This window comes from Clupea harengus, chromosome 14 (assembly GCF_900700415.2).
Source record: "Clupea harengus chromosome 14, Ch_v2.0.2, whole genome shotgun sequence".
Taxonomy (NCBI): Eukaryota; Metazoa; Chordata; class Actinopteri; order Clupeiformes; family Clupeidae; genus Clupea; species Clupea harengus.
The window spans coordinates 20,145,503-20,166,649 of record NC_045165.1 but is presented as its reverse complement, the minus strand read 5'-3'; the positions used below and the strand labels follow the sequence as shown (position 1 = coordinate 20,166,649).

General features: G+C 44.6%; 1 protein-coding gene across 2 annotated transcripts; it reads left to right on the top strand.

Moving 5' to 3' along the window:
* The first annotated feature begins 289 nt into the window (after positions 1-289).
* wdhd1 (WD repeat and HMG-box DNA binding protein 1) lies at positions 290-20,498 on the top strand. Of its 2 annotated transcripts, none has more exons than XM_031580797.2 (26): positions 290-393; positions 943-1,052; positions 1,164-1,275; positions 1,846-1,997; positions 3,026-3,137; positions 3,364-3,414; positions 3,608-3,703; positions 4,251-4,343; positions 4,601-4,707; positions 5,091-5,244; positions 5,629-5,836; positions 6,174-6,349; positions 7,648-7,832; positions 8,648-8,889; positions 9,149-9,286; positions 10,732-10,888; positions 11,182-11,296; positions 11,735-11,866; positions 13,953-14,161; positions 14,541-14,707; positions 14,947-15,003; positions 15,133-15,173; positions 15,502-15,666; positions 16,608-16,765; positions 18,230-18,365; positions 19,954-20,498. In XM_031580797.2, the coding sequence occupies exons 2-26, from the start codon at positions 976-978 to the stop codon at positions 20,128-20,130; spliced, it is 3,417 nt and encodes a 1,138-aa protein (XP_031436657.1). In that variant the 5' UTR covers positions 290-393; positions 943-975; the 3' UTR covers positions 20,131-20,498. The 2 variants fall into 2 exon arrangements, with proteins under 2 accessions (XP_031436657.1, XP_031436658.1); XM_031580798.2 differs by lacking the exon at positions 290-393 and adding an exon at positions 394-482.
* The last annotated feature ends 649 nt before the right edge of the window (positions 20,499-21,147 follow it).

Sequence of the window (21,147 nt, the reverse complement as noted above, 5' to 3'; positions counted from 1 at the left end):
GGTGTCTGTCTTTCATGACGGGAAACCTTAGAAGAGAATATCAGAGGCGGAATGAGACCAAGAGCATCTATTTATAAATTATAATTGACCCCGACCGAGGCGTATTGTTCTAATATGGAAAGCACACAAATACACTGGTTACTATTTAGGTGTTTTCATTGGTCTAACTATGTACTTGTGCTCTGCTTTGTTTCATTTCACTTGCACATTGTATCAATTTCACGTTACCAGTTTTACATTCAGCTGGGCCACAGTGACAAATATATGGGCGGTACCACCTGTGGCATTTCCCCCAATCAGATCCTAGGTTTCCTCCTATCCGGCAACGTCACTGCTTACAGCGCGGGAGATGAATTCAACAAAAGTTGTACTTTCAGAATTGCCGCCAACCCAGTAAGTACAGCTAGGAAATTTAATAAATTAGTTTTTTCTGACATGTAACGTCCAAAGACAAGACTTAATTTGCGGCAACAGCAGTAACAGTAAGATACTTTTGTGTAGTCTGCAACTGCAAGTATAAGCTATTTGATTTGACTAGCTAACAAACGTTACCTTATGTTGGATTAGTTGTTAGCTGTGCCTAAAGCCTCAAATTTTGATTTTGCTCTCGTGTGACTCGCTTGACGGATGGTTAGGTAGTTATGTCATTACTTGAGTGAAGTTTTCCCTGAGATCAAACTTTAATTTGGTTGTTGGAGAGGTTTTTATTTTGGTCATTATATTGTCTATTTGTGTCAAACTAACGTTACTTGTAACTGGCTGGTAAGCTAACGTTTATCGAGTAGCTAGTATGACAAAATGCTTGTCAACAAAGGGTGAAACATCAGTAGCTAGTAAACGTACGTCAATTAACTTGTCTTGTTGTGGTGGAGTTGCAGTGGTCGTTCAAAGAAGCGTTTTAGCAAATTGTTCTGAATGAAGGTATTTCGTTTCCTCTACCAGCCGCTGACTGCTGACTCTGAGAACCGAGGTGCCATGCCTTGCGAACGAAAGCCTATGCGCTACGGCCATTCGGAAGGCCACACCGATGTCTGCTTCGATGAGCAAGGAAAGTAAGTAATAACCGCCTAATATCTAGCGGGTTTGAACACAGCTCGTTATCTTCGCACACTTGTGTGACAGGCATGTTCTGTCGGGGCCTCTGATCGTTTTACCCTCCCCAGGTGCATCCTCACCTGCGGAAGCGATGGCGATGTCCGTATCTGGGAGAGCCTGGATGATGACGACCCCAAATCAATAAATGTTGGAGAGAAGGCCTACTCTCTAACCCTCAAGGTAATGGAGAAGTTAATCAGCAACTGTCATGCACGTAGCACTAATGGGTGTACATATACTTGTCTTTTAAATGACCTACATTTTATGCGTAATTGCTTTTAGATGATGGATATTTCTGCAGTGCTGAACTGTGTTCTCATCATCCATGTATTACATCATGCTGTCATTACCGTGTTGCATTATGGTACTGGTGTTGGGTTACTATTTTGATTGAGGCTGGCAGTGACTGGAATGATTACAGGATGAATTTCAGAAAGACAATTAATGCTATTAATTACATTCTGTCAAATGGATGCAATTTTGCAGTGATGATGGAACTGTATTGCCTTAATTGTTGTACATTGTGTGAAATCTAGAGATTGTATTCTTTGTATTGAATTGTTAAGCTGTTTGAATTACCCAAAACTGTTTGAATTGCATTGTTTTTCTGGAAAATTGCGAAAATAGTCTTAATAATCATAATCTTTAAGGTATAGAACTATGATGACCATAATAGTTATTTGTTTTGGTGCGACAAACTTCTACTTATATTATCCATAGTCATCCTACTAAATTACCTTTCCTGTACAGAATGGGAAGTTGGTCACCGCGGTGTCCAACAATACAGTGCAGATCCACACTTTTCCTGATGGGGACCCCGATGGCATACTCACCCGTTTCACCACAAATGCCAATCATGTCGCTTTCAACCACAGCGGCACCCGAGTGGCTGCCGGCTCCAGGTACCGGGGGAACTGTATTATCTCCTTTGACAAATGTATTCTTTTATTTATTCATTGATCACACTCACAACTGATGCATCATTTACACTCTGCTGTGCTAAACGTGTGGATCATATTCAAATATTGTTAAAACAACAATATTGCAGTACTATCATAATCTAGTTCCTTTTGAGATCATATGGTTCTTCAGGGCTTTTGATTACACATTTGGTCTTACACTATGTGTTGAATAATCAGTTTGTGTCTTATGGACTGTGGTATGTCCACAACTCGCTGCTCCATTGTGATAGTAGAAATCCTCTTTCATGGCCTTACCTCATTATTTCTAGCATATTTCACATGCGTGCTAGAGGAATGACATTTTGAATTGGAGCATGTGCCTCTGAAATAGAGCTCTTTAAATATTTATCTGGTTTGTCATGGGCTACTGACGTGCCTTTTTCTGGACGGAAGTGCTCCGGTTCTCCTTGTTAAAGCTGTTGATTGTTTTATAGTCCATCTTGGAGGCAGGTGAATGACATTTTGCAGAAGGCATCGATTTTGCTTTAAACGGTTGTCGCTGCACAGAATCGGGGGCAGCTCGCAGTCGTGTCTCCGGATTGATCACACTCAAAGTCTGTTTGAATATTGATTTGAAACACACAGGCAGCTGAGGCCTGTAACAGGTTATTTGATTTTTTCCCCCCTCTATATATTTAGGAAATGAGTTTTTATCATTTCCCTCTGAGGCTCCTCTGAGATCCACATCTCCAGTATGAGTTTGGGCCCGTGAGGAAGTGATCGAAATCTGAAATCAATGTGCTAGTCTTCTCTCTCTCTCTCTCTCTCTCTCTCTCTCTCTCTCTCTCTCTCTCTCTCTCTCTCTCTCTCTCTCTCTCTTAATCCCCACCTCCTCATCTCTTTCTTCTCTCTCTTGTGTCGATTGGAGGTTTTAATGTTTTATGTGTTTTAGTAGTGTAATTGTGTGAGAGACTTGGACATTGGTTTAATAAAGGAGTGTTAAACCTCTCTCTCGGTCATCCTTGCAGTGACTTCCTGGTGAAGGTAGTGGAGGTAGCAGACAGCGGTCAGCAGAAGACCCTTAGAGGACATGAGGCTCCTGTTCTCAGTGTGAACTTTGACCCCAAAGAGGAGTTCCTGGTAAGAGAGTGCCCTAGAAGTTACTTAATTAAACATGGGTGTATTGACCAGTGTCCCTGCAGTGATGGATACGACTCTTTTTATGTAACTGTCAATGCCAAAAAAGTCCTTTGTATGCATACCCCAGTACAGACGTAAATGTTTTCTGGGTAATACGATGGCTGTTTTGGAGATTAGAAAAAAAAAAAAAAATTCTTCTTCTCACACTTTGATGTCCCATTTTTAGGCTTCATCTAGCTGTGATGGATCAGTGGTTGTGTGGAACATTGATGAGCAGGTAAGGAGATGAGGTCACACATGAATGTTTATGGAACATGTGATCATTTATGAAATGTACTGCTCATATAAAGCTTCACACATGTCATGTACGTTTGCATTTTGGTGGTGAACATTGTTTCCTAGATCTGTCAGTCAAAAACCTGAAGATGTTTTTTTTTTTTTCCCCTCTGCCCTTTTACTTCCTTTGTAAGGTCCAAGTGACCAGCTGGGACATCCTCCAGAAGTCCAGTGATGTCACAAATGCCAAGTCTCTGTGTCGACTTGCCTGGCAGCCCCAGTCCGGGAAGGTGTGTGGACAATACTCACTACTATGTAACGCATTATGCTTGAGTGACAAGGCATCAAATAGTGTTTATTAGTGTTTGTAGTTTCATTGGCTTCAGGCCTCTAACATTTACAGGGAGAACATGCCTTAAAGTATTGCAGATGCAGACTTGAAATAATCAACAAAAATGTACAAACTGGTGTACATACATTTTGCTCATTTAGAAAATACCCATTATAGCCATGTTAGAAGATCACAAGACAGTACTGGGGCGTGCAGTATCCTCTTTAGTAGAGCCCAAGAACACACATCAGGAAATGTCACCATTCATGGGCCTTCATGTTTACTGTTCTGGCTCTGTAGGGCGGCCGCTCCATTGCTCTGCTTGTGTCAGTGTAATTCATTCTTGTGAAGGCACAGCAGGCAGCCAGCTCTGGGCAGTTGCGCTTTAAACAGGGCTCTAGAGCAGGACGTGAGATGTCTGTTTCAATCAGCATCACAAGTCAGTCAGAAGGCTCTGGAACTTCTCAACCTCATGCTCTCAGTCTCCTCCTCCTCCTCCTTCACAGCTCCTGGCGGTCCCCGTGGAAACCAGCGTCCATCTTTATGAGAGGAACACCTGGAGCCACGTTAGCTCCCTCGCCGATGATTTCATCACACAGGTGGGCGGGAGCTGCCGGGCTTCTTTTGTCCGCTCTTTTGTTTCTTTTGTTTCTTTTTTTTTTTTTCCTTTCTTTCATCCATCTGTGGGTTCGTTTGCTCGGCCCGGTGCCCTTTTAGACATGCAGATTAACGGGAATACGCCACCGCAATGAGTGGGTGTTTATGACTGGAAAACCGGTAATGAGTGCGGCCTGTGGTAATTTTACAAGTGCCCGTTGACATTTCTAACCATACTCCCCGCCCCATCTTCCATCAGGCCATAAACGTCATCATCTGGTCCCCCTGTGGACGCTTCTTGGCAGCGGCCACCGTTGGAGGGTACCTGTGCGTTTGGGATGTGGAGACAAAGCTGTGTTTAGAGAGGTATGGCATTAGACTGGTACAGCAGGCATCTTTCAGGGCAGCAACGATATATCTGAACCCATTTGAAAAAGACATGGCAATTCTGAAACATGATAGGTCTGAAATATTTGCCCTTGCTTTCACTCGCTTTTAGGGAAATGTTGCCTAATTTTGTTGCTCTAAAACATGTCTACTGTGTTCTGGTACTCAGATTATGCCATTGTTGTTTTTTTTTTTCTCCGTGTGTGTGTTGTGAATCTGGGTCTCATGCAGCCTGTGTAATTGGTTTTTGTGTATATTTCTGTGTGTTGTGAGTCGATGCCATAGATTTTTTTGTTGCATTTGTGTGTGCTGTGAGTGTCATTCACATGTAAACTTGTAGTCTTGGGTTTTTTCTCCCACAGGCAGAAACACGAGAAGGGCTACACGGTGTGTGGGATGGCGTGGCACCCCTCTGGGGGGCAGATAGCTTACACGGACACAGAGGGCTGCCTCGGCCTGCTGGACGGGCTTGCGACCGCTTCTGCTGCTGCGGCACAGCCCACCAAGAGCCTCAAGGTCAGTCGGGTCGACTCATTTTCCTGTATGAAGATTGAACCTAAGCACGGGGTTGAAAGGTCAGGTTGGGGGTGGGCCCAGCCCAGGACAGAGGCCTTAGAATATGCCAGCCCCTATACACTGATATGCAGATATAGTGTTGATTGATGGATAGACATGGGTATGTATCTATATCTCGATATATTTCAATATCCTGCACTGTCCGTTTTAAATCAAAGTTTCTGCTAAATGATATTCGCTACATCAAGGCACTTTATAGAAACAGAGGTCTGAAATATCCAGTCCTTCATTAGAGCACTTACCCATGCCTGTTTTGTCGACCGACTTGATAATATGTATTATATTTGAGTACTGAGGTTGAATGCTGTATCTTGGGGTAAACAGGCTAAGGAGAGCAAGGAGACAAAGGACTACGATGACCTGTTTGACGAGGATGACAACCAGTTCCTCGATGAAGAGGCGACTGAGTCTCGATCGCCCGCGAAGAAGAGTGCTGTTGGTGAGGACGAAGATGACGACGACGATGACCTCATGCCTGCCACGGGCCGACCTCGCCACAGGAGCAGCTTCCTGGACGACGACAACTCCCAAGGTGTGAGGTCATCACCTAGGAGACACTTTCAAAGAGTCAAAAGCACCCTGTTGGTTGCAGTGTGAAGGAGAATCGTTTGTATTGATGTCATCTTTCCCATTGACGTATTGCTCATTCAAATATAGCAGATAGTTCAGTCACGTATTACTGACTAAGACAGAGAGGTTATTCACTAAACTTCCGTTGTCAAAACATTCTTTAGTGTCACCATCTTTATTTGGTCAAATAACATTGCTTTCTTCAGTGGGTAAACTGCAGTGAAATAAGAAGTGGTCATAAATCTATTTGGCCATATGATCTCCTGAAGACTTCCTTTAAAACCCGCTGTGTTCACCAGATGCAGGGTCCGTCAACCTGGACAAGTATGATGCCGCCGACGATGCCAGCAGCGCCATCGTGCCTAAGGTGCCCGCGATGGTGCCAAGGCCGGTGTACGAGGGCCCCATGCCCACCCCCCCACAGAGGCCCTTCCAGGCCGGCTCCACCCCTGCCCATCTCATGCACCGCTTCATGGTGAGGTCACCACAGCAGCAGCCTCACACTCACACGGGCTTCTTGTTTATAAATCACCAAGAGCATAACATGGCCTACTAGAGAAATGAATGATGGATTTGATCTGTCCACATTCTCACTATTCTGGGGCGTGGGCTAGGGAATCTTCTTTTATAGAGGTCCTGGTTTTCACCTTAAGCCTGATTTAGGGGGGGATAAAATAATAATAATAATAATAATAATAATAATAATAATAATAATAATCAGGAAGCTGCTCACTTGTTCCTCAAGTCTGTCCATAATTATGCTGATTTCTACATTTGTGTGGAGTGTTTATAAAGCTTGTGTGTGCATTTCTAGCAGCAGCAGCAGAAGTAGTAGCACTGTAGGGTTTGTTCCCATGAAACAGAAGTACTGATATAGTGTGGGCTGCTAGAGTTGTAAATGTCTCTCTGCACAATTTAGTGGATTCTACTGTATGATGGTATGATTACTGTATGAAAGGCATATTATTGAGGGTTTCAAGTGTGTTGTTAGATCCATCCCAAACAAGAAGTGTAAAAACAAGATTGATTTAAAGAAATCAATAAGCTGCCTCTGCCAGTAAGCACCCTCAGTAAGCTATTTAGACTGGAGACCTGGGCTGCGGTCGGATAGTACGTCCTATTGTCTTTTTTTTTTTTACCACTTTTACTTGACCTTGATGGAAAACGTCATGAGGTCAAGGAAAGATCCGAAGAAGAATTCATAAGGACTTAGCACTGTGGTTGTCTTTTCCTAAGAGAATCCGACTGCACTTTCACCTCTTCTAGGCTACGTAGTTATGCGAAAGCGGATGCTATTGACGTGGATCGTGTTGATCGGTTGTTTTGTGGGTCAGCATTATCTCCTTTCCTTTCGTGAAGGATGCTCCTATGCTAAAGGAGATAAGAAACGAAGCATTGGAGCTTACCATTTCGAATTTGACCAGCTCTTATCATGGCTGCCACTTAGACACATCCGGGTCAGTTAACTCGGTTAGGAACCTACCTAAACAAAAAAGTCTGTTTGACTGCAGCCTTGCTCTGAAAGGTAGCATGGAGGTCCGTGTCAGTAGCGCATCTGCTCAAACACTGCCTGGTGCACTAGTGGGTTAACACTGCCTGGTGCACTAGTGGGTTAACACTGCCTGGTGCACTAGTGGGTTAACACTGCCTGGTGCACTAGTGGGTTAACACTAACACTGCCTGCTGCACTAGTGGTTTAACAGTAACACTGCCTGCTGCACTAGTGGTTTAACACTAACGGTGTTGTTCTCTTGGGCACCTGCCATGTGTTAGATGTGGAACTCCGTGGGGATCGTGCGCGGCTACAACGATGAGCAGGACAATGCCATCGACGTGGAGTTCCACGACACGGCCATCCACCACGCCATGCACCTGACCAACTCACTCGGGCACTACGTGGCTGACCTATCCCAGGAGGCTGTGCTGCTGGCCTGCGAAAGCACCGACGAGCTTGCCAGGTGAGGTCCTGCCAATTCAACCAATAAAAGCCTAGAAATGGCTGCCAAATAAACCCCTAACAATAAACCTGGAAGGGGAGGTCAGACTAATACATCTGCTTTTGCCAGGGCTGGCTTATCAAAGCGTCTATAGTGGATCCATCTAAAACATCTTGTGTTGACCTAGAGGGATTGCTGCTAATAAACCTAAACAGGCCAGGGGAATGTTAGTCATGCAGTCTACTGTCTCTCTGTCTTGCCCTCAATTTTCCGTTTCCCTTTCTGTTTTTCTTGGGCTTGTTCCGTCTTCTCAATATTTGTTTCTCTTGTTTTTCTGTCTGCTTATTCTGTCCTTCTCTTGCTGTCTCTTATTCTCATGATTTTACATTTAGTCAGTTAGCAGATGCTTTTATCCAAAATGCGTTACAGTATTGTACGAATATGCATTTTTCCATCTGTATGTGTAGACGCTGAATATAAAAAGTAAAAGTACAGAAATGTACAAGTAGATCTGCTCAATACTTGTCGACTGGTAAAGTAAGGTGCCACCGCATGTGAACCTATGCGGTGGTACCTTACTCTACCAGTCGACAAGTATTGAGCAGATCTACTTGTACATTTCTGTGTCCCTTAGATATTAAACCTATGTGTCTTTGCTAACTGCTCTCAGTATCTCTAATGCAGTTTTAGTCCTGCCAAGGGAGCAGGACCGCCAGAACCGTGTCCGTCTACTGTGCTGGCAGCTATGATTCATGACCGCTCTTTCATTCTTTCAACCTTTTCTCTCTCTCGCTCTCTCTTTCTCTCCTCTCCTCTCCTCTCCTCTGCCTGTGCAGTAAGCTCCAGTGTCTGCACTTCTCCTCCTGGGACACCAGTAAGGAGTGGATGGTGGACCTGCCCAAGGGGGAGGACGCCCTGGCGGTGTGCCTGGGTCAGGGCTGGGGAGCCGTAGCCACCAGTGGCCTCCTGGTGCGCCTCTTCTCCATCGGGGGCGTCCAGAAGGAGGTGTTCAGCCTACCCGGACCGGTGGTGTGCATGGCGGGGCACGGGGAGCAGCTCATCATAGCCTACCACAGAGGTAGGCATCCACACATGGATCAAACACAAATGTGTATCAATCTGTCACAGATCTATATGTTTCTACTGTAAAGCAGGACGTGGGGTTGTTAAACATGCAGGTACCATACTTTCATATCTGTCAGACATTTCTGGGATCTCCAAACCCACCCCCCCTCAAAAAACATGTTCAGGGGAAATAACGTTTTTTACTATTTTAAACACGAATTAAATGAAGTGTGTGTGTGTGTGTGTGTGTGCCTGTGTGTGCCCCCCCTCAGGTACGGGCTTTGACGGGGAGCAGTCTCTGGGTGTGCAGCTGCTCCAGTTGGGGCGGCGCAGAAGGCAGGTGATCCATGGGGAGCCCCTCCCCCTCTCCCGCAAGTCTTACCTGGCCTGGCTTGGCTTCAGCGCAGAGGGTACGTCACTCAGGGACCAGCACACCTCCACACTTCCCCTCTCCCCTCTACACACACCTGCCCTCCGTGTACACCTCCTCTCTGTACGCACCTCCTCTACACACACCTCCTCTACACACACCTCTCCTCATCCCTCTACACACACCCCCTCTACACACACCCCCTCTACACACACCTCCTCTACACACACCTCCTCTACACACACCTCCTCTACACACACCTGCCCTCCGTTTACACCTCCTCTCTGTACACACCTCCTCTCTGTACACACCTCCTCTCTGTACACACCTCCTCTCTACACACCTCCTCTCTACACACCTCCTCTCTGTACACACCTCCTCTACACACACCTCCTCTACACACACCTCCTCTACACACACCTGCCCTCCGTGTACACCTCCTCTCTGTACACACCTCCTCTCTGTACACACCTCCTCTCTGTACACACCTCCTCTACACACACCCCCTCTACACACACCTCCTCTACACACACCTCCTCTACACACACCTCCTCTACACACACCCCCTCTACACACACCTCCTCTACACACACCCCCTCTACACACACCCCCCCTCATCCCTCTACACACACCTCCTCTACACACACCTCCTCTACACACACCTCCTCTACACACACCCCCTCTACACACACCCCCCCTCATCCCTCTACACACACCTCCTCTACACACACCTCCAGTAACCCTTCTATACACCTCCACTCCACTTTCTGTTTTGGTCTTTCTTTCTTTGCATGAAATCTTCCATTTCTTTTTCATATCCTTGTTTTCTAATGCTTTGCTGTCAGACCCTGCTGGTACTCTGCTATTCTCTCTCATTTATTCCTGGTGGCGTGTTCTATCCTCCCTGCCACTGTTGCATCAGGTCAAATCACCAAACCTCTCTCTCTCTCTCTGTTCTCACACAGGTTTTACATTTTTTTTATGACTTGTTTATCGCATCATTTCCCCTCCACTTCCTGCCTGTTGTCATCACACCAGAGTGGAGCGGCACGCCTCTCTTTGCTCTTCCTGTCACCTCTGCTGTCATTGCTCCTCCATTAAGGTTGCTGGGCAGGTGTGCGGAAGGGAAGATGGCTGCCTTTTTGTGTGGGATCAGATTAAATGCTCTATTAGTCAGTTTCACTTGAAATCAGCTCCTTGAAATCCTCTGTGCTTGGTGTGCGTACGGTTATGTCCTCATTTGTAGTGCATGATAAAGCATACATACGTTACATAACGTGATCATCACGTTATCATAACAGATAAGACAGCCTGAGAGGGACATGATTAATGGGAAAGCCGAGGGCTTGAAACAAAAGAACACCACGCCTAAACCTTGTGCGTGCAAGCATACATACATGCATGCGTGCGTGTGTGTCAACGGGAGCGTGTTTGTGTGTGTGTGAGTGTGTTAAAACAGGTGTAATAATAGGTGTGTCTTTGCAGGAACCCCATGCTGTATTGACTCAGAGGGAGTGGTGCGACTGCTAAATCGGTCCCTGGGCAACACGTGGGCCCCCGTGTGCAACACCAGGGAACACTGCAAGGGCAAGTCCGACCACTACTGGGTGGTAGGCATACACGAGAATCCCCAGCAGCTCAGGTCAGGCCATTCACATGTACCCATTTGTGCGCGCACTCGCGCGCACACACACACGCACACACGCGCACACACACACACTGTGTTTCTCTTGTGTTATGTTAATCCCTCTTGCACACTTGTCATACTAGTCTTGTTCTCTCTTTGTTTCTGTCCCTCCTGTTGTTGTTTTGTTCCTCTTTTGTCTGGGGGTCTGTGTCTGTGTGCCTTTTCATCATCATCATCATCATCATCATCATCATCATCATCATGACCACCATCTCTCTTCTCTCTCACACTCTTCTCCCGTGCTGCAGATGTATCCCCTGTAAAGGCTCTCGATACCCCCCAACTCTGCCCCGCCCTGCAGTGGCCATCCTGCCCTTTAAACTGCCCCTGTGTCAGACCACCACAGAGAAGGGCCAGATGGAGGTACACACACACACACAGACATTCACATGCCATTACACACACACACACACACACGCACACACTCTCTCACACACACACACACACACACACACACACACACACGCAAAGATACTCACACGCCATTGTGCACACACACACACACACACACACACACACACACACACACACACACACACACACGTGTACTTGCATGCTCCTCACAGCACTTCCACTGACTGCAGAAATACCCCTCTTCAGCCAGTCCTCTATGGATACACAACACATGCACCCTCTTTATTATACCTGTAGAGGACCATCCGTGTTATAGGGGTTAAAGCAGATATATGCTCTTATTTTGCCATGGTTTGACATCAACATCACTGCCTCCAGGATAGTCTAGGTATTATCTGTACCATTGAAGTTTATGGCGTGTGTGTGTGTGTTCCTGTGTGACTCCAGGAGCAGTACTGGCGCTCGGTGATCTTCCAGAACCATCACAGCTTCCTGGCGTCGAGCGGCTATGAGATAGACGAGGACGGCCAGAACCAGGCCCAGAAGGAGCAACAGGAGCTACTCATGAAGATGTTCGCTGTGAGTCCACCTGTGGCTGTGGCTGTGTGTGTGTGGCTGTGTGTGTGGCTGTGTGTGTGGCTCTGTGTGTGTGTCTGCGTGTTGTAAATTCATTCAGACCTGTGTCTGGTTTGTTGCTCTTGTATTCTAAGTGGGTTTTAAATTCTGAATTGGGCATCACAGATGTTGAGCTGGCCTGCTGCGGAAATGACGTGTTCCATTTTGTTTGCAATAACAAGTCTTCTAAGCACAGAAATGTTTTTCTTGTGTATATAAAATCTACTTTATGCATAAAGACTGGTATACATATAGTTATGTATACTGTTTCAAAATAATATGTAATACGCCATGTTTATGTACTTATATTGTGATCTATACCAGGGTTTTTCCTGCATAGAGAAAATTTGGGCGCGCGCCTAAGCCGTTTTCCCGAGCGCCTACAACAAATCCCGAGCGCCTAAGGCACCAAAAAAAGTCCGCGATAAAAAATAAATAAAAAAAAAGCTGTCATTCATGGCGCAATTCAGCTTAATGGTGTTTTGAGCCCTTACCGTCGACTTCAAGGCAGCAGCTTGTCCCACCTCCCACCCCCTGAGCCAATCATTGAAAAGAGGCTGCTCCAAGCTTGCCAGTTTAGAGAATACTTGGTTTGAATTTGAGATTTGAGCAAGCAACTTAATGTAGCTAGCTTTTAGCTGTTTTAAACCAAGGCACTTCAAAAATGTTGTTTACAACCTGCTTACAAATCTGGTTAAAACCACTAGTGAAGGTGTTTTAGAATAATATTAATGCCATATACAATAACTGACTTTATGTTAACACCACTAATTAATGTTAGCTGTCTAATTATTTAGCGCAATGCTAGCATGCATCTACCGTAATTTGATTTTTAACCAAGGTAGCCTATTGTACTGCAAAATATTGATCGCGACCTGTTTACAAATCTGGTTAAAAAAATAAAGGTGACCTGTTATTTATAGATATGAATTATTTTGCTCAGGTGGTGGGATGCGCCTTCATCACGCGTGCAATGCATGTTCGAATATGGTCTCAATAGTATGTTTCAAGTATAGGCTACAGCCGAAACCTCGTTCTGTTTTGATCAATAGTAATCGAGTTGATAAGCGTGTCTTTTTGTCTGAACAATACGCAACTGTGAGGTGCGCGAATGGACAGAGCGGCCAACTGCCAATCACTCAACTTGCGTATGGATCCTGACTTCATCAGTCGGCGGTGATTTTGAGCATAACATTCCATTTTCAGTATTCATGGCTTTCAATGTATTACAGAATCTGCTATGTTGAGGACCTACACAGGTGTAGGGTATTATTTGATTTGTTTACCCGTTTGAACGAGTACCTGTAGACCGCGGGTCCTCGGGAGAGGCAGACAACCGCATTGGTTTATCAATGAAAGCTCAGCTCGTTCGGAGGAGAGCGGATATATTTGTGTTGCATCTCGAATTAATATTATCATTGATAAACCGGTGCGGTTGTAAACTGTCGTTCCGCTGCGAGGGCCAGCCCGACGTGCACGAATACACCTGTACAAATGCAAATGAAATGTCCACTCAAAATGCTGACAAAAGTTTGATTTCCAACGCAGCCTCCATCGGTGGGCCAATAGAAGTTAAACACACTATTAAACATATTTGTGGACAGTTTTAATAATAAAAACAAAAATAATGGTATGTAGGTTTGTATAATAAAAATGAATAGTAATAATAGATAAACTTGATTTTCATAATTTGTGTGTTCCATTTCTGACCACTGGTTAGTTCTAGATTCTATTGATATACATTTCAGTAGTTTGCATATATATGTAAAGAGGTAAACCTTAATAATCTTTGAACCATACATGATAGCACCATGGGGCTTGGACTATTGTCAATCTATTTGAATCTAAAGTGGAAGCAAAATGATTTCCTGAAGCATATCCTCATTATTTATGAAATGGTAAAATGTAAGCTACCAGGTGACATGGTAACACAGACTGCGCGCGCAGCGCGCAAATTTTTTTTTGGAGCACCGAAGACCCATTTTGACCCAGGAAAAACCCTGTATACGTGTGTGTGTGTGTGTGTGTGTGTGTGTGTGTGTGTCCTCAGCTGTCATGTAAGCTGGAGCGTGAGTTCCGCTGTGTGGAGCTGGCGGAGATGATGACTCAGAGCGTGGTGACGCTGGCCATCCGTTATGCCTCGCGCTCCAGACGCATGGCGCTGGCCCAACGCCTCAGCGAGCTCGCCCTGGAGAAGGCCAATCAGGAGCAGCAGGAGGAGGAAGAGGAGGAGCCACACCACACCACTCCCAACTTGGGGTAAATGGCCAGGGGTTTTCAAATCTTAAAGAAAAGACACGACACTTGAAGTTGCATTTGAATGTCTGGACGCAAAGGGATGTGACCCCAAAATTCAGAGTGGCATACGGCATGCAGTAGTATGCAAGCTGAATATGCTGTCCTAGAGGCAAGGCTAAGAGTCATTGGTATACCCAACAGCAAGCGTTACAGCTAGCGACATGTTACATGCATGACCATACAGGGATATTTATGAGGAGTTTGTGTTCGTATGCATTTTGCAGAGCTTCTGAATCTGTGCATATATTATAACATTAAGTTGTGGTGGGTATTATGTGGTTTTGAACCTGAAAGCTGTATTGTTCACCTGGGGAAACTGTTGACCTTTTGACCTCTGCAGGTACAGACACAGTAGTGAGGAGTGGAGAGGAGCGAGGCAGAGCAACAGCCGAACACCACAGCAGAACAGACACGAGGAGGAGGAGGAGGAGGTGGAGGAGGAGGAGGAAGAAGAGACTCAGGACGAGCAGATGGAGGCTGAGGAAGCAGCAGAGAGCAGGAAGCCACGTAAGCCCACCAGGTTCTTTCCCATCATGCACCTGAGATTGTTTCTTATTACAGCCTGAAACTTCTCACCACTGTGATTTCCTCAATGGGTGCTTAATAGTTGTTAGCTTCACTCGAATGATGTTGCATCATTGTACACTGGAAATATTTGTGTCGTGAGTCATGTAATTTGCATGTGGTCCACCTCAATGGAATGTGGTTTTTTTTTTTTTTTTTTTTTTTTTTTTTTTTTTTCCCAGGTTTGAACCCCTTCAAGAAGGGACCAGCATCCCCAGAGAAAGCCTCTCCTAAACCTGGTGTGTATTCAGCATTGTTATACGTACGCTTTGTAGTTTTTCACATACTTACTAACCATTATACAACATGCTGTATAACATAATGTACATGCACCATTAATGTGCCCAAATTGATTTGCTTTTTTATAGTTTCTACAGTAAGCAAGGACGGAAGAGTGAATCCTTTCAAGGTAAACTGTCAAAAAGATGTTGGAATAGCATTTAGAGATTACTGCAGTCAAGTGAGAGATCACCACTTTAAAAGTCAGATCTCTCTTCATGCGAGTGTAATGGAGTGTATGCATTGTTTTAAATCCAACAAACCACCTAGCATAACGTGAAGTGTATCTAACTAGAATGTGCCCTTATATTATCTGAACTCAAATATTATAATATCTATAAGCTCCTGTTTGTCGTCTTGTCTTGTTGATGCAGTATAATGCATTACTCATTTACATTTATTCAGAGGAATCGCTGAATCCTTGTGTGATTCATTCACTCGTCTCTGTGTCTCTGCAGGTGTCTGGGCCAGTCAAGCAATCAGCCTCGCCCGCTGGCCGGGCAGGGAACGTTCTGGATACCATGACGATGTCCAATCGCAAGCCCGCAGCGTCGGCCACCACGGGGTCCAAGCAGAACAAAGCGCTCGTGCTGAAACCCTTAGTTCCCAGGCCCAAGTCTAAGGTACCGACAGGACTGCCCTAGAACACTCTGGAGTGAACACTTCTTTGACATGCATAGAACACAGTAGCTTTGTCTAAATGTTACTAAGATGATGTAGACTGCTTGCTAGCACCCTGTCTTTGACTTTCATTCCATTATGAGGACCTGGAGTGAGTACAGTCTTTCCACGTCCGTGTGTTTAGTGGTTAAGAGGCATGGCTTTGTGGTTACTTTCACATTCATATGCAATCACTTTCTTTGCATTTACTCATTTGGGCAAAGTTACATGTCGTACTGTAGAGCTAAGGTGTACATTTGATCACCATGTTTACTCGCTGACTCAGGCCCATTACTTTGATGCCGACAGCTCCTTGCTCTACCAGTTGAAGTACAGTGGTTAGTACTGTTCATTAAATTAGATTTTTGTCGTATGTAGGTGTAATGTAATTAACTATTGTGTTCTATTCTTCCATGGATAATATTTCTGCAGTGTGAGGCTGTTTCCACTTGACTTTGACATAGCCTAACTAGCCTTAATTGAAATGCAATGGAAAAGATCGTTGTTTAATTTTCTATTCAATAATTAGGCCCAACCTGTGGCGTAATGGATACAATTTTGTGTACATGTAGGTTGTGAAAGGTCACAGAGATTGTTCAAGTGTCCTTGAAAAGTCATGGAAAAGTTTTGAAATGTTGTCAATGGAAATGGGTGGGAATGCTGACCGAGAACCTTTAGCTTCCCACAGAGGGACAGGAGGGGGAAGATCATTGCACAGGACAGAGACACTTTAGCTGATCTTACATCGGCGCTGGGTTTCATACTCGGCTCCCTAAACTACATGACAAATAGCCTGGGCGTCCATAAAGCTGGTCAGTAAGCTGGCCGCTCTGTTATGTGCATGTAAAGGCACTGTGTGAGGATGGATGGATGACCCTAAACGCCTCCATTCTGTCTGTGTAAGACCCAGGCCACACTGCTGCAGATGAGCTCCAGGTCTGTGAGTAAGAAGAAGGATGAGAAGGAGAAGGAGAAAGAGAAGGAGCCCGCTACGGAGAGACTGAAGCAGGCGGAGGATGCCACACCACCTCATTCTGCTGGGGACAACCAGGAGAACCGCAGGTAAAGAATGGGGCTACACACACACACACACACACACACACACACACACACACCATGTAGTGACCAAACGCAAACAAATTAGATGACCCCACTTTGTAAGCATCATTGGAAAAATAAATAAATATAATATAAATTATTTAATTTAGCCATCAGCAGCCTATATGTACCTTGCATAGTCTGCTCAATATTGCTAAGAGAGAGTCATTAGTTATATATTTGGAATAAACTACTATGAAGGCACTGTTAAGGCAGTCCATTAGGCTTCCACTATGTCTAGATCCTGAACCGCTGTCTGTCCCTGTAAAAAGGCCCTGTGTGTTTTTGTGGTTGACCTATATCAGGAGACTGTTGGTCAGACAGTGATGTGTGTAAGAGAGATTAGAAACCTGTCCTCAGCGGAACTGTAACCCCTCACATCAGTGCTGTTATGCTCTGAGCTCACCTGTAGGCCACCTGGCGGAGTGCCAACAACCCCCAGGTTATGGGTTTGACTTTCTGGAGAAAACAAACAGAAGCGTGTCTGTCTGTCTCTCTGTCTGTCTGTCTGTGTGCATACCTTCACTATACGGCAAGTTGCTTTTACGTAAAAGCGGCTGATTTTTGAATAAATAAATGTATGTTGAATGAAAATGCAACTTCTGTGATCATAGAATTCAAAAGCGGCTAGAAAGTAGAGTTTAGAAACATCAGCTATGTCAGGTTGTATATATACTGTATATATTTTTTAAAGCACAAAATAAATGTAGTTAGTAGCTAGTGTATCAGTATTAATTTAATCAGAGAAGAAACCAATGTTTTGTAGTGGAAGTTAAAGCAACAGTAAGGAGTTTTGGCCTAGTGAGATTACTGCCTAAAAGGCATACAGAAATCTTGCCCATTCCAATAACAGTGCAGCCTGCATTGATCGAAGCATGCTAACTAGAGACTTGTGCCAATATATTCAACAATGTGCTGTGAAAGCTTTTCTTTCATTTTTACAAGCTAGTCTGTCCCTGACCGCTGGACTGCATGGTGCAAGTCCTAGAAATCAATGAACTCATTGAAGGTTTTGAAAAAAGTACTGAAATCTGATCGTGTCACATTTCATGATGGTCTAATGTATTATTATACTCTTCCATGGATGATGTTGGTTGCATAGTGCGAATGTCTGCAGCATGGTGCAGTTTCCACTTAATGACTTCTAGCCTTTTACAAAAGCGATGGAAAATGGATGTGTAGCCTACTTGTGGGCTATGAAAGGTCATAGACATTTTGTTAAGGGTCTTTGAAAAGTCATGGACAAGTTTTGTAATTTTGTTGATGACAATGGGTGGGAACCCTACATACAATGACTGAATTAATTTGAAGAAGATATCAAAACTAGTTGCCTATAAAACATTCCTCAGAAAATTGCTGCATGCTGTTGCTGTAAACCCTAACGTGTGTGTGTGTGTGTGTGTGTGTGTCCTGTTCCTCCATCTGTAGGCCAAAGACGGGCTTCCAGCTGTGGCTGGAGGAGAACCGTAAGAGCATCCTGGCTGATGATCCAGACATGGAGGAGACCGCAGTCATTAAAGAGGCCATGGGGCGCTTCAGGACCTTATCTGCGGAGGAGAGATTGGTGAGGGGCTGTGTGTGTGTGTGTGTGTGTGTGTGTGTGTGTGTGTGTGTGTGTGTACGCTCTCATTCTGTCTTGCTCATTAGTAAAGATGGTACACTATTCTTTCTTTCTTTCTTTCTTTCTTTCTTTATTTTAGCTGGTGTGTCTTCCTGTGTTTGTGCGTGTGTTTTTGTGTGTCTGTGTCTTGAGCATTCCCTCCAGGATTTTGCGATCTTACGATTTTTGTAAATGTATGTTAATTCAAGTTGAAATTTTCTCTTATTACTTAAATATATTTAAAAAAAAACATTTCTGCATTATTTGGAATTTTATTTTATTTAACACAAAATCACTGCAATTTTACAACCAAATTGAGAATTTCTGCCACAAATTCAGTAACTGCAACAATCACAGCAAACTCTTGATTTGCAAGATCCTGGAGGGACTAATTAAGTCTGTTCCTTAATCATTAAGGCTATTCACCTTTCTTTGTATTTATGAGAATGTATTGGTATGACTGGTGTCTGTGTCTACCTGGTTGTATGTGTGTGTATATGTATCTTTGTTTGTCTGGATCTATGAAGCGTTTCACTTGCCCGTTGAGACTGTTCACGTGTCGTTCTAATTATCAGCACATTCTGCTTTGAAAAATGTAATATGACTCAGATTACACACCTGCGCCCGATTTTAAATTCTGTGTGATTTTCTCCCCCTTACATGCGTTCCCTCATGTGGCAACCATTAGATTGGTCCAAGAATAGTTAGTTGTGTGCAGCTGAAGGCAGCTGGTGATGGCAGAATCAAAGCAGTGATTCAGAGAAGTGAGATGGAGCCGATGTGAAGTAGTGAAATGTTATTTCGGGCTGATGTAGTGCGGTGACGGTAGTGGGGAAGCTGTGGCTGGCCTGTGGTGACTAATCTATATTAGCGTCTCTGTCTCTTTAACGTGAATCATCTGGATGCTCTTTCTCAGCATCAGTGTCAGGATGGTAGTTATCTTGCCTGAATGGTAATTATCATATCAGATTTGTGCGTGTGTGTGTGTGTGTTTGTGTGTGTGTGTGCCCTCCTCATAGCTCACTGGCATGTGTGCGCCACAGGAGAAACGTGTTTGTGTGTGTGTATATTTGAAGGAGGTGTTCGTGACCCGGCACCTAAAAGGCCACTCAGCCACGAGCAGAATGGTACTCCAGAGAGGATGAGGCCGGGAGGGGGTGTGTTTGTATGTGAGGGTGTGTGTGGAGTGGAATGCCTGTTGCTTGGGAACCCATTCTGTGTGTGTGTGTGTGTGTGTGTGTGTGTGTGTGTGTGTGTGTGTGTGCGCGTGTGTGTGCGCGGTGGGTATCATCCATTGATCTTATGCTAATGAGGAGGACGTGGCCTGAAGCTGGGGGTGGGGGGTTGAGGGCATCACAGAAACAAGGAGAACCGTGGAAAGCGTGGGCTCAGATGCGTGTGTGTGTGTACGCCTCGGTTGCGATGACTCACCACCAGCGCGTGTGCGTGCGTGCGTGTAAGCACGTGAAATTGATAAATAAATGCCATTTCAAACATTTCGTGGCTGCTGAGGCTGTTCGATGTCTTAACCCTCTCTCTCTCTTTCCTCTAGTCCTGGACGGAGAGAGCGAAAGGAGACGTGGGGGACGTGAAGAAGAGAAAACGAGAGGAGGGTGAGGGGCGAGAGGATGAAGGTGAAGATCAGCAGCGAGAGGAGGCCAGTGCGAAGAAAAAGAAACCTCTGGACACTTCCGCCAAACTCTCCGCATTTGCCTTCAGCAAAAACTAAACACACCGCTACAAATAACTTATTTGGCTTTTTGCATTCTAGTAACGTTCTTCAGGTGTGTTCTTTTATACAAATGCAGCCCCTGGGTGGCCAAGCACACTTTGTTATACTGCAGGTTTTTCCTCTTGTGATGTTTGACTCATGTTGTGGAATATCTCATGTCAGGGGCTTGAAGGTGCTGGAGATTTACTAGTGGTAAATCATTCAAAACTAAAATGATAGATGTAAGATAAGAATGACTGGTGTAAGATAGAGGTTTTTATATCCATTTGAATTTGGTATACGGTTTTGATAAATCTTTGGTTTGTATGTTTGTAATCTGTGTTTTGTCATTTTTGTAATGTCCCTTTTTACAGTCATAAAATAATTGAATTAAAAAAAAAAAAAATTTGTATTGACTTGTATGTTTTTGTGAAATGTACCCTTTAAAAAAACACACCACTTGGTCTGTTGATCATGATTTATTGCAAAAGATGCAGAGTGATATGGAGTCTTATTCTCTAGTCTAGTGTCTCTATGCAGGGCCGGAGAGGAGGGTAAATTATTTCCTGCTGCTTATCAAAGACCACTTTGCCCAGGGGTCAATACCTGGCCTAGTGGACATGAGGAGTATGCAATGGGTCTCCACATCAACTTGGTACACCTACTGTAATCTGAGACCTCTGCAGAAGTTGAAAACATCTGTTCATTTCTCCCAAGGTTGGAAAAGCCTTAAGAGTATGGCAGATCTGCCATAACCTCTGTTAAATTGGTGGTTAAAGCACACTGCTAAATGGCAACTGGTGACCTTAGTTATTAGTGTCCCACAAATGGTGACCAATTGGCATATCTCTCCACTGTGATGAGCACCCTGTATTAGAGGGGTTGTTTTACAAGAGATAAATAATGTGGTCATGGTGGCGAGGTATCTCATCCTAGAACGCTGATAAAACTGTGGCCGCGTCATTGCCCACGACATTGAATGCTGCGAGCATCAATCAACTGAATTACTAGTTGCAGCGGCAACCCTCATCCGCT

What these genes read in the sequence shown, in the direction of transcription:
- wdhd1 (XM_031580797.2), top strand. Translation starts at nt 976, where the DNA reads ATGCCTTGCGAACGAAAGCCTATGCGCTACGGCCATTCGGAAGGCCAC. An exon ending in GAGAATCCCCAGCAGCTCAG is followed by an intron (nt 10,889 to 11,181) that starts GTCAGGCCATTC and finishes CCCGTGCTGCAG; the next exon opens with ATGTATCCCCTGTAAAGGCT. An exon ending in CACACCACTCCCAACTTGGG is followed by an intron (nt 14,162 to 14,540) that starts GTAAATGGCCAG and finishes TGACCTCTGCAG; the next exon opens with GTACAGACACAGTAGTGAGG.